This window comes from Bolinopsis microptera, chromosome 4 (assembly GCF_026151205.1).
Source record: "Bolinopsis microptera isolate Bmic1 chromosome 4, MBARI_Bmic_1.0, whole genome shotgun sequence".
Classification (NCBI taxonomy): domain Eukaryota; kingdom Metazoa; phylum Ctenophora; class Tentaculata; order Lobata; family Bolinopsidae; genus Bolinopsis; species Bolinopsis microptera.
This window is the reverse complement of record NC_087075.1, coordinates 8,225,208-8,239,004: the sequence shown is the minus strand read 5'-3', so window position 1 is coordinate 8,239,004 and position 13,797 is coordinate 8,225,208. Positions and strand designations below refer to the sequence as shown.

The following is a 13,797-nucleotide window of genomic DNA, read 5'->3' as shown; positions in this document are numbered from 1 at the left end:
GTAATACTGTAATACAACCGCCAAAAATCCACTATCCAAGCTGTTACTTATAGGTTGCTGAGTACTGCTGCTCGAACGCCACAAAAGTTAAAATAGGTTTTCTTTTTAAATCAAAAGATCAAAGGCTAAGTATAATGCATTAAGAATACATTTAATCAAGTTGCTTATAAAGTTAACCACTATGGTAGTTGTTGTGATTGCGCAATGTGCGAAATGCAGTAAGTTCACAAACCACATTATAATATCATCGAGATATTCAGAAACATAATTTTGTGATCTATTTATTCCTTATTCAATTTCCAACCATTTTGTTATAAATTAACAATTTCTTTTTTACTGCAAACCATTTTATTCTTCACGGGGGCCGGGGGGGGGGGGGGGGGGGGGGGGGGTCTTCATGAAAATTCTCTCAAAATTGATTTTATAATTGTTTCTGATAGAGGGGAGTAATATCTATCAGCTGCTTTTAGTCCCATGGAAAATTATTGTTCCTAGCCGAAATTATCGCTGGTCAAAGGTCAGCGCTCATGTGTAATTGTATTGTGCGAGCGATTTTCTATCACGCGTCCTGAAAATCGAGTCTAAAAATCTATCTTCTCCTACATTGTTTGAGCAATCACCTTGAAACTTTCAGGATATGTTCTAGGGATCATTTAGAAGAGAAGAATCGATCCGAATTTTGAGATAGGCCTTAGAACATTTTTTATTCGATTTTGAAAATCTTGGACCTGGAAAAATCGTCAAAAAATGAGGTCCAAGATTTCAAAATCGAATTAAAAATTTTCTGAGGCCTATCTGAGCTATCTCAAAATTCGGCTCGATACTTCTCTTCTAAATGATCCCTAGAACATATCCTGAAAGTTTCAGGGTGATTGCTCAAAAAATGTAGGAGAAGATAGCTTTTTAGACTCGATTAATTTCAGAACGCGCGATTGAAAATCGCTCGCGCAATACAATTGCACATGAGCGCTGACCTTTGACCAGCGATAATTTCGGCTAGGAACAATACTTTTCCATGGGACCAAAAGCAGCTGATAGTTATCTCTCCCCTCTATCAGAAACGACCATAAAATCAATTTTGAGATAATTTTGATGAAGACCCCCCCCGGCCCCCTAAAATCAAGTTGCCTATAAAGTTAACCACTATGGTAGTTGTTGTCATTGCGCAATGTGCGAAATGCAGTAAGTTCACAAACCACATTATAATATCATCGAGATATTCAGAAAATTAATTTTGTGATCTATTTATTCCTTATTCAATTTTCAACCATTTTGTTATAAATTAACAATTTCTTTTTTACTGCAAACCATTTTATTCTTCACGATTATTTCCAGAATTTGTATGCTTTTGATCGTTTCCTATTTACTTATTTATATCGAAAAGGTTTTTATTTTTCTAGAGTTGGCTTTCTCTCTCAATTTGTTTCTGGATGCCCTAACTGGAGGCATCACGGGGTTTTTTGATCGTTTTAATCTTTAAAATAAACTAAAAAATTGCCTTCATCTCTCAGTCAAGACGGATAGTTTTAGTACATTGAAACAGTTTAAAATTTAGATTTCGTCTACATCTATCGCTGAATGAAACTCCGGTGAGATTTTGCATATTAATAATTTAATAAAGTTGATTCCAAAAAGTTCTAAAAACCCTACTAACCAGGAAGTCACGTGACCACGAAATTCCACCCCAAACAATGTCTCCATCAGAATACTCCGACAAATCCCAGTTTGGTATAGAAACTTCTAAAAGATACGCCCTGGCTAGCTACTACCTCTTCGTGCTCCTCTCCTCCTTCATCGGGGACACTATCATCCTGGTAGCCAGTGTCAAGTACAGAGCTCTCAAACTGCATCCTTTTATAACATCTGTTATCCATCACATAGCTGTGAGTGACCTCATGGTTTCGATCGTCTACGTGCTCCCTAAGTTTATAGCGATGGTAGCGGATGGATGGATGCTGGGTGATGCTCTGTGTTTCTTCACCGCGTATGGGACCTACTATTTCAGTCTGGCAGGTCTTCTCTTTATCTGTGCTCTCACATCTAGTAAGCTCATCATAGTGAAGCGTCCTCTACGCAGTAGTGCTCTCTCCAGAGGAAAAGCTAATTTTTGCTGTGCGTTCCTCTGGATTCTGTCTCTGGCTGTTCCTGCGATATTCCTTATTGTGGACAGTAAAGATGTCCGGTTTGACTGTAGAACTAGTGTGTGCAGTTATCATTTCTCGTCCAAGCGATGGGAGTTACTAAAACCCATCCAATTTTTCACCTTCATGGTAATTCCTAATCTCATAGTAATATTAGTTACTGTCGTACTGCTTTTCCACCTCATAAAATCCAGAAAACATTCCAAGAAATGTGGAGGGACCCAGCGGTGGCAGGGAATGATGACCGCAGTGTTCACGGCTATCATGTACTGTATATCAATCCTACCTTATGCTATATACCGTATAGCAGAGTCAAATTACCCTGACCGCCAAGGTTTCTTCCACACAGACTTCTTGAGATTATCAGGGGTGTGCCTCTCTTTTAATACCATCAGCAACTTTTACATTTACTGTCTGACGGTTCTGAGCTTTAGAGAGTTCTTGTGGTTTCAGCTAAATGGGCGTTCAACTGTTGTAGATAGCGTTACTCATCATGTCTCTACTAGGATATTTCGAGGTAAGAAGTAAGAAAATTTGTGGAATAATACATTTATGCGTAATAGCAGATGTGTAATAATTATTAATTAAGCATAATTAATGAATTAGTAATGATAAATAATGTTTTGTCAACTCATTACAATTAATGTCAATAGTTTAGTTATCACAGAAGAGTGACGAACAAGCTTGAAACAGTTAAATTTCCTTCAGGGACATCTGTCAGACCTAGTAATTCATTCTACAGAAGAGATCAAGACCCCTCCAGTGGCGAAAGAACAAGTTAAAATCCTGAGCTCGAGATCTCCAGATATAAAGCAATATTTGTCTCATTCTTACAGTTCTTAGAGCTCGCACATGATCAGAAATGAGATACTTCTTCAGAGTTTTAATGTTTTGTTTTGGGTCATTGTGTTTCTAAGATGAGAATATAAAAGACTCTAAATTTACGTAGTAACTTTGCTTTCAACATATTGTCAGCAAAAACAAACTTGTGCCGCAATCTTTTTACTTCTTTTAATGCTTTTATCATGTTCTATTAATTTCATTGATTTTCTTAATATACAGATCCTAGACCATATGTTTTATCTTCCCGGAAACAAATATTTAAAGAAAAAAAAATTCAATTGTTAAAACGGTAGAAACATTGAGATGCTGTCAATATATTTACATCACTGACAGGAAGAATGATCCCGTAAATAAAATAAGTGGAATAGAATAAAACAAGTTATATAATATATATATATATATATAATATACATCATCCAACAAGCATAATATTTTCGACAGGTTTCGGTCCGCAGACTGGTCCGGCGGTGGTCCGCGGACTAGGTCAGGCTTCTTGCATACTGCCCAGGTTTCCTTCGGACTAGTAATAATATTACATAGTTTTAGCTGTTTCTTCTTCGTAAAGTCTTGTCGGGTTTTCTAAACCATTCCCTCTGTTCGATCTTAGTTTGTTTCCCCAGAGGAATTCTTTCTTTCTTTCTTCATGATCATTGAATAAGATTATTCTGAACACAATTTTAATGTAAATTGTAAACCAAAGGATGTCTATTGAGTGTTGCTTAAAACCGACGATCACTCTTACCAATTATAGTTGTCTGCCGTTAAATCAAATACCGAGTCTTTCAGCTAAATAGCCCTTTAGTTCAGTCGTCAGACTAAAGCTAAAATTACTTCAATTTGCTTAAATAAATAGTTAATTTCTTGCAGGCTTAAAACGGATATACCAGATACCTGTCTAGTCCTTTACCCAATATTAAGTTCGAATAACGCACAAGTTAGCTCTCGCTGACCGTCTCAGATTGGCTAATATTTGTGGTATGAAGACTGTCACAAATTTAGAATTCGTAAATTAATTCAAATCTGTTAAACAGCTTCAAGCAATATTTTAACGTTAAATCGTCTGGATATTCGCAATATACCGCGGGTAACATAGACACATAGTATAAATGAAGTGGAATCGTTCATGCGATATCCAAGTAATTATGAAGTATCCATCCAGGAAGCCGACGTAAAATAAAAAGGTGGAGCAGTATTTACTGCACGATTGAACGGTTGAGGTAGTTACAGGGAAGTTAGTTTGTCGACCCTAAAAGTAGACTGGTAGAAACCAGATCTTAAAACAAATCCGTGATCTGGAGCACTTGTTCGGCTCTGACGGAGAAAGTTTGCCTAACGGTGGAGGCTGGGAAATTACTGAGTTAGAAATAACCGTTTTGGTATCTTGTAATCTGAATAAAGAAATAATGATAATGATAATGATCTTGAAAAGGAGATCCAGGACTGTCAAAAAATTTGTAAGTCTGAAGTGGTTTTGTCACTCAGCCAGTTGCTCATCATGTGAGGTAAAACTCACTTCTTGAAAATCATCACGTCAACAGGGTCCTCAAAACTGTAAAACTCTTGAATAAACACGCATCATCAGTTTCAGTACCTTGGTAACCATGGCGACAGTCTCTCATTTGCCATGGCAGCAGTCCCCTTGGTTTTACCTTGAGTTAACTTGATAATACCACTCCAGATAACACTGGTAAAGATAGTGACGGCGACGGTGTAGATGATAAATGTGATAATTGTATGTACGAGTCTAATTCTGCTCAGAGGGATACAGACGGAGATGGAATAGGAGATAGGTTAGTACTGCCAGTTACTAACTGGTAACTAGTAACTAGTTATCAAGTAGTCAAATTATGGTGTGGTGGTCACTAATCACTATCACTATTAAAGTACCCATTACTTAGTATCAAATGATGGAGTAGTTCGCTGTTTATTAGTCTCATGATTGAAATACTGATAGTTGGATAATATCCGGTTGGAAGAGACAAGGACAAGTATCATGTAACTAAATATAACACTAACTGTCAACTTTCTCGCCAGCTGTGACGATGATATAGACGGAGACTTCCATCCTAACACTCAAGATAACTGTGTGTACAGAGCTAATCCTGGTCAGGAGAATAAAGACAAGGACTTTAAGGGGGATATATGTGACGACTCCAAGTCATGGCCACACTACATGGTACGTTATTATTTATATATTATATTATTTATTTATAATTATTATTAGTCATTGTAAATGGCTTGTCATTAATGTATTGAGTCCTTTTCCATGCTTTTAATTCGGCAAGATTGAAGATATTATTATTAGGGGTCGAATATAATGAGACCATTGAGATGAAGATTTCACCTATTTTCGTACATAAAACTGCAAGAGTTTACAACGATTAAGAAGCTACTAAATTCTGGTGGGAGCGCTTGCCAGTTACGTTACGCGTTGCCGTTATAAAATCTTTTGACTTTGTTATTTTTCCAGATTCGTCAGTATTCAGTAATCTCATAAATCATCATAATTTCAACATCTCATAACATCATGTTAACACGTACATACCTATCATACCTTATTTAATATTTATTGGCTCTTGCCTCCGTCTAAAAGTGTGCAAAATAGTAACAAGGAAAGCTTCCCCCAAAAATTAAAAATCAGAACTCTACACCACAGGTAAAATTGCATATTTTAGCTAGAGTAAGGCCAGCGGTTCCCAACATAATCAAAAGCACTCCGACCACCGAAAATGTCTCCACAGACACCCCAAACACTATTGCTTGTACAAAGAACGCCAGCGCAGTATCAACATTCCTAAAGAGAGTTGAGGTGGTAGCTTTCTCGTACTTTAACGTCAAGTTAGCTGTGACAAAGTAAGCAAGTTGACAAACCCCCGAGAGCACAAGAAGAGTTCTGGGAGCCAAGCATTTGGGTAGCTGTTCGAAGAATTTGCCAGAGAAAGCAGCCTCATATCCAGTACCAACACACAGCTGTGCCACCACAATGTAAAATGAGATTATTACACTGTCTACTGATCCACCTAGCTTCCTCTGCATTACATTGATCATAGCTAGGGTGACAGCAGAGAAGACAGGTACCAAGGAGTTGTACCACGGCGGCTGGTCATGATCTTCCTCTGTCTTAAACAAGATCACAGGCTTTGATATGAGAACTACACCACATAACCCCACCGGCATGGAGAGAATATCCACCAAACTCAGTGTTTCCTTGATGAATATTCTAGCTATAACTCCTGTGAAGAGTGGAGCTGTGGAAACCAACGCACTGGCATCTCCTAACGGGAGAATCTGGAAGCTCCAAACTCTGGCAACATAAGAAGCAGTACCCACCAAAACTCTAGCAGCGACCAGCTTCTTATTAGGAAAGTAAAACAGAGACACCCCGCTCATAGTGATGACCAAACAGGAAGCACAAAGCGAGTAGAGCCCCACTATTACCACCAGCTCACCAGTTGGGAGGTGTTGCAGGTATTTTGCTATTGATGCGTTGAAGGTGGCGAAGATGCTCGTCAGGGCCATTAGTCCTATCCCGTATAGTCTATGCTTTGTTGATGATTGTTTTCGGTTTGTTTCAGATATATTTTCGTTGGTGCTCGATTTGATAGTTTCATATTGAAAATCAGATGATTCTGGTGTTGGATTGCTGTTTTGGGATGGTGTTATAAATGGCAGAAATTCGTTGTATATCATTCTCCAGCGGTATCTGGAAACAGATTTTTTGCAGTAGTGTAGAAAAGCATTTTCTATTTTGCGTATAATAATATGTATTGACGAAGATAAATAATAGCAATATTATTATTTAATAGATCTAGTAGGGTAAACTTTGATAAAACTATAAAATCGATGACAGATAATATCAACATTTTCGCGCGGAAAAACATCATAAAAGTTAACAAAAACACGAAAAAAGGTGAAAAACTCGGCCAGTGACATACAAATTGCATTTGGTAATCAGTGCTAATTAGATCTGCCGTTTTCTGACAAAAGTGCTTAAGATACAAAAGGAAAAGAAATTTAGCAACTAATTTACAATATTAGCAAACATTGGTAAGCGATTCCCGAGCTGTGATACAATTCGTGCCAGGAACTATTTATGGCCAGTTTCCACGAACGCTCACAAGTCACAACTCCGGAAGAAAGGCCCCAAAAAGACAATGAAATATCTTTTATTATATATATTATTTCAAAAATCAGGAAAAACATATAATATACAAAAGATTATTATTATATCGGGTCTCAATAAAAGGTCTCGACTGCCTTGGCATCATACCTTGGCAGTCGGTAGTTTTCTTCTGGCCCGGAAAAAAACAAAAGAGGGTGAATCTTGGCAAATGAATGACTGGTCAAGCTGAATCGCAATCCCTCAACAGATTGAAATTGAGTAACTTTAGTCACTTTGGGTTATATACACATGTTTGTTACACATTACACATTACACATTTATGCTTATCAGTCATTACCAGCTCAACTAGCCCCAGTCTGATCATAAACCCTTCTATGAGGATTGAGAGTTTTTTTCAGTTTAATTGCGGTTTTTTGTCTCCAAATTTGCCGCACATAATACGATTTAGTGTTAAGGCAGGAGCAGAATCGCACTATTTGCCTGATACCTCTGGTTCAATGAGACCTTACTCGCGTCTTTTATCACGCGACCTTTTATCACGTGACCTTTTATCACGTGGCCTTCCTTTTATCACGTGACCTTTTATCACGTGGCCTTCCTTTTATCACGTGACCTTTTATCACGTGGCCTTCCTTTTATCACGTGACCTTTTATCACGTGGCCTTCCTTTTATCACGTGACCTTTTATCACGTGACCTTTTATCACGTGGCCTTCCTTTTATCACGTGACCTTTTATCACGTGGCCTTCCTTTTATCACGTGACCTTTTATCACGTGGCCTTCCTTTTATCACGTGGCCTTCCTTTTATCACGTGACCTTTTATCACGTGGCCTTCCTTTTATCACGTGACCTTTTATCACGTGGCCTTCCTTTTATCACGTGACCTTTTATCACGTGGCCTTCCTTTTATCACGTGACCTTTTATCACGTGACCTTCCTTTTATCACGTGACCTTTTATCACGTGGCCTTCCTTTTATCACGTGACCTTTTATCACGTGGCCTGGCCTTCCTTTTATCACGTGGCCTTCCTTTTATCACGTGACCTTTTATCACGTGGCCTTCCTTTTATCACGTGACCTTTTATCACGTGGCCTTCCTTTTATCACGTGACCTTTTATCACGCGACCTTTTATCACGTGGCCTTCCTTTTATCACGTGACCTTTTATCACGTGGCCTTCCTTTTATCACGTGACCTTTTATCACGTGGCCTTCCTTTTATCACGTAACTTTTCACCCCTATTATACCTTGTGTGACTGTAATCACAGTACGAACATGATATAGATGGCCTCTTGCTACTTAATTAATACTTTAATACTTATACACTCCCAACACACAGACAGCGTCAGGATGTTGCGATTATATCCTTTGTGACACGTGACTTACCGTTTAATAATTTACCCGAGCTGCTGTTTTGATACTGCTACGTGTTACTGGAGAGATAGATGTGGAACACGCCCACTAATTCGAAAAACGAAGTAAGCTAGTATATTATACAATGTATACTATAAATATGATAAAAGAAAACTCCATTTATGGACGTGAGGAGAATTGGGACTCCTCCAACTACATTAAATCAATTCCTTCTGTAACGTCCCGAATAAATATAATTACGAAAACAACATTTACTAAACTTTTTAAAACATTACTGAAGTCTGAACACCAAAATTATAATACTAATGCAAAGGTACAACAAAAGAACATATAACTACTGTATAATATATAATATATATATATACACTATATATACACTATATATACACTATATATAGATTTCCTTAAAATGACCCAGTGCTTCCTAAACTAAATCTCATAATCCAAATTTTTCTCAGCAGCAGTGTTCTCTCATAACAGGTACTTGAATTGCTCATGATATGAGACTACTATATTGGTATTCTTGAAACGAAAAATTCACTAATTTTTTTTGAAAAGCATTTTTCTTCGCGTTTCATGCAATTTGATCACTTTTGGCGGAAAAAAGTATTTTGAATTTTCAGAAATTTTAAGTCTCGAAAAAAAAATTAAGAGAAAAATGTTCAAAGTTTTTCTAAAAACTACTTTTCTCCGTGTTTTAAGCTATTCCGATCATTTTTAGCCAATAAAAATTTTTTAGAATTTTGCTAATTAGCTAATTGATAATTATCCAATTAACTGATTATCTGACGTAAAAATTGTTTCAACAAAAGTTTTTCTTCCTGAAAATATGAACACACTTGATTGATCTGCATCCTTTTACGATGTTCACAACTAAAGATATTCGACAAACAAGAAAGGTGGTAAAAAGTGGTAAAGTGGCAAAAAGTGGCCTTAAGACACGTGGAAAAGTTTGGAAAAGTTGGTCAGCTATAAAGGGCACCTAATGGGACTCAAAAACGTCAAAAATCCTCTGAAAGCTTCGTGTGTCGGCAGATCGATTTTTTCAGACGGATCTGTCTGTACAATAACACCGAAAAACGATGCCAAAATTTATTGAATTAGTTGTCAGCTCACAAGATTATTAGGTAAAGAAATAGACATAAACAATGGGATAATTGATAAAGATACCAACTGTGATCTACTGTGGTAACTGAGTAGTAGTAGTAATTTAGTGGTAGTAGTATACTGTAATTAAGTACATGTTCGTTTGTTTGTTTGTTTGTACAAACATAGTATAACTGAATTTTTCTTATGCATTTTATATAAGTTTGCAAATTAATTAACTCGCGCTTTGTTATTGTATGTTGATAGTTAAAAAAACATATCCCATTTTGCTACACCTTAACTTACCGGAAAGAATTTGAAAAAAAAAAACACAAAAAAGAACTACATTTATTGTTACCCCAGGTAAATGATGCAGATGCTGACAACTACATTTATTGTTACCCCAGGTAAATGATGCAGATGCTGATAACTACATTTATTGTTACCCCAGGTAAATGATGCCGATGCTGACAACTACATTTAATGTTACCCCAGGTAAATGATGCCGATGCTGACAACTACATTTAATGTTACCCCAGGTAAATGATGCCGATGCTGACAACTACATTTAATGTTACCCCAGGTAAATGATGCCGATGCAGACAACTACATTTATTGTTACCCCAGGTAAATGATGCCGATGCTGACAACTACATTTAATGTTACCCCAGGTAAATGATGCCGATGCTGACAACTACATTTAATGTTACCCCAGGTAAATGATGCCGATGCTGACAACTACATTTAATGTTACCCCAGGTAAATGATGCCGATGCTGACAACTACATTTAATGTTACCCCAGGTAAATGATGCAGATGCTGACAACTACATTTAATGTTACCCCAGGTAAATGATGCCGATGCTGACAACTACATTTATTGTTACCCCAGGTAAATGATGCCGATGCTGACGGAGACGGAGTTGCAGATGTCGAGGATATTTGTCCGTTTGATAAGGAAGTCAGCGAGTTCAACTTCGCTACCAGTCAGCTAATGGATCTTAGTACCTTTAGGTACATTGTAACATTGTGATATTATTATTGTAACTTACTTTAGTGCAGGTACATTGTGATATTATTGTAACTTACTTTAGTGCAGGTACATTGTGATATTATTGTAACTTACTTTAGTGCAGGTACATTGTGATATTATTGTAACTTACTTTAGTGCAGGTACATTGTGATATTATTGTAACTTACTTTAGTGCAGGTACATTGTGATATTATTGTAACTTACTTTAGTGCAGGTACATTGTGATATTACTGTAACTTACTTTAGTTCAAGATCATATTATCATCGTTATGACTTTCTTTACTGGTATCTTATTAAGGTCGAGTAACTCACTTTACTTTAGAAATTTTGGCTATCAGATAATAATTTTTAAAAGCATCCTCTGGGAATATCACTTTCAATAATAAAGTTAACAAGTATTGTAAATAGTAACATTGGAACGTTAATTAGAATGTATTTGGAATGTAATTGGAATGTAATTGGAATGTAATTGGAATGTAATTGGAATGTAATTGGAATGTTTGTCAGGGAGCCAGGTGATATTCGGTGGAGGGTCCGGTCTAAGGGACATGATGTGGATTTAGAAGCGCTAATGTACGAGGAAAGTGCTGCCAAACTAACTAGTCCTGTAGCTCTGCTCGGAGAAACCAGGTCGGTACATTCTAGAGATTTCTTCTGGAAATTTCCTTGCTGAAAATTGTGGAGCTGCTCTTCTAAAACCAGTTCACCACCTTTACTCTTGTTTTCACATATTTTGTAGATGAAGAAAATTGAATTCTAATTCCTCAATCATTGAATTTACGAAAAGGATATCTTATTATCACCCTCTTTGATATGTTTTCCATATGTTAGTATGGTGAAAGTGGGTCTGTCCGCTAACTGTAGTAATTGTAACACAGTGCTGTGAAAATGTGAATATTCGATGTCCAATATAACTGTAGTAAGTGTAACCGTTGGTTACTAACCACAGAGTTAAATGAAAATATTCAGGTTTGAAGAGTTACAGTTTGACGGCACGTTTTACGTTAAAGATAATGAACGGTACCCTACCATAGATACGGGCACTATAGGTGAGATTGAATCAGACACTCCAAGTTGACAATGAATGCCAGAAGTAACGGAATGCTTGTTGACATTCTTTCAATCGTAAATTATCCAAGATATCATAAAACCAGCGCTTATCCCTCGGCCACTAAATCTCACTTTAATTCCTCCCCAGGGATTATATTCGGTTACCAGGAGCTTCACAAGAAACAAGACCAGAGTCAGAAGATAGTGAGGTTTTATCTCGCTACCTGGAGACATGATTACCATACTTTTAACAACTGCGCTGAGGGGAAATGGGATAACTGTTACTATGGAGCAACTACCGGTAACTAGGGGTAACCAGGGGTAACTATTGGTTACTAGGGGTAACTGTTGGTTAATACCAGGGGTAACTATTAGTTACTAAGGGTAAATATTGGTTGCTGGTGGTAATCAGGGGTAACTTTTGGTTACTAAGGGTAATCAGGCGTAACCAAGGGTAACTATCGGTTACTACCAGGATTAATAAATGTTCACAAGACGTGGTAACTTAATGAAACTACTAGTAACTAAGAGCAACTTCTGGTAGCTTTATCAGTCGTTCTTTGAGTTCTTAGTTACTGCACGAGGAGGAATAGGAGTGGGGTCATCGGGATTATGGTAATTGACTCTGCCATCTAAATATGTTTGATTTGAGATTTTGAACAATGTTGACACTATCAACCACGCGTGTCAGGTCTACAGATAAAGTCAGTAACGATACACAGTACAGCTGGTGCAGCTAACAGAAAGGAGATTCTCTGGTGGTCCGGTAAGTTAAATCTTCACTGTACGTACGTTTTGGTACGTTTTGGTGAGTGCTCAGGACAACTGCATCGAGTGCGTCCTCCTCCAGCTCAGCATTGAGTTATCGTTTGTCGGAGTGTATCCCGGAACCGGTGTTGTGTCTGGGTACTGTTCCATAAATCTGCCTAGACCAACTTTGAAACTGTCTAGCAATGTGATACTCCGGAGCTCCGATGGGAGCACGTTGAAGAGCTGAGCTGCTCTAACTCTAAAGCTGTTGTCGTAATCTGTTCTTACCGACAACTGTGCGTTTTTGTTCATGGCTGGGATCTCTGCCTTAATACCATGCCTTTGATGAGACTTGAACTCGAAGCCCGTATCGTTTGGAGCATGTTCATTAAGAATTTTCCATACATGAATAATAGAATAACGCTCTCTCCGCCTCTGAAGGGACATCAACTTAAGCTTCTTCAGCCTGTCCCAGTACTGGAGATCACGGCAGCCAGTGCCAGATATCTTTCTAGTAAAGGATCTCTGTACAGTCTCCAGCTTTTGTATCTCTGTGACTTTTGTAGGGTTCCAGACTGGACAGCAGTACTCTAGCTTGGAGCGAACCATGCTTTTGTATAAAGTCAGCATGACTACTTGTGACCGGTCTCTAAAGGCACTCAATGTCCAAGCCGCCATTTTTCTAGCTCCTTGAACTGTCTTCTCAATATGAGGACCCCATGACCTACTGCTGCTAACATACACTCCAAGGTCTCTGACAGTTTCCTGTGGTGATATTGCGTGTCCTTTTGGTGTAGTATACTCAACAGTCTCTGGGTAGAACGGGAGCTCTCTTAGAGCTTTTGATCCATTCAGGGGGTAGTTTACAACCTCAAACTTCTGTTCGTGTAGCTCCATGTTGTTAACATGTGACCACTCGATGACTATGTTGAGATCATCTTGCAGTAACTCCACACTACTCATTCCTCGGATAGCCCCAATCAGCTTTGTGTCGTCTGCAAAGCTGAATCCGTTACTATAGCTAATGCTGTTCAACAGATCGTTGATGTACAGGATAAATAGGATCGGTCCTAGGACTGTCCCTTGTGGCACCCCGCTTGCCACTGGCTGGAAGGATGATTTGCGACCTTCAACAACGACTGTTTGTTTTCTGTTTAGCAAAAACTCTTTGATCCACCTTAAAGCCTGACCACCAATTCCGTATCGACCAAGCTTGGCTAGCAGCACTGCATGGTCGACCTTGTCAAAAGCTTTGGCAAAGTCGAGGTAAATCACATCAACTTCTTCATCATTGTTGAGTGATTTGTAGATCTGTTCGATGTGACTGAGAAGCTGCGTCATGCAACTCCTCTTTTTTCTGAACCCATGCTGGTTCGTATTGATCATCATGTTCTCTT

General features: G+C 38.1%; 2 protein-coding genes across 2 annotated transcripts in view; one reads left to right on the top strand and one right to left on the bottom strand.

The window, feature by feature from the left end:
- LOC134814014 (cartilage oligomeric matrix protein-like) overlaps positions 1-13,797 on the top strand; it is a 61,982-nt gene that overhangs the window by 13,839 nt on the left and 34,346 nt on the right. The window contains exons 10-16 of the mRNA XM_063821976.1: positions 4,663-4,774; positions 5,019-5,160; positions 10,460-10,581; positions 11,108-11,230; positions 11,570-11,649; positions 11,799-11,951; positions 12,342-12,416. Coding sequence (XP_063678046.1) covers positions 4,663-4,774; positions 5,019-5,160; positions 10,460-10,581; positions 11,108-11,230; positions 11,570-11,649; positions 11,799-11,951; positions 12,342-12,416 — 807 coding nt within the window. The remainder of the gene's footprint in view (positions 1-4,662; positions 4,775-5,018; positions 5,161-10,459; positions 10,582-11,107; positions 11,231-11,569; positions 11,650-11,798; positions 11,952-12,341; positions 12,417-13,797) is intronic.
- Positions 5,622-6,503, bottom strand: LOC134814310 (uncharacterized). The gene has a single exon (XM_063822406.1). It carries the CDS (start codon positions 6,501-6,503, stop codon positions 5,622-5,624), a length of 882 nt encoding a protein of 293 aa, XP_063678476.1.

Excerpts from the sequence above, each read along its gene's own strand:
- LOC134814310 (XM_063822406.1), bottom strand. The coding sequence starts at position 6,503 with ATGGCCCTGACGAGCATCTTCGCCACCTTCAACGCATCAATAGCAAAA.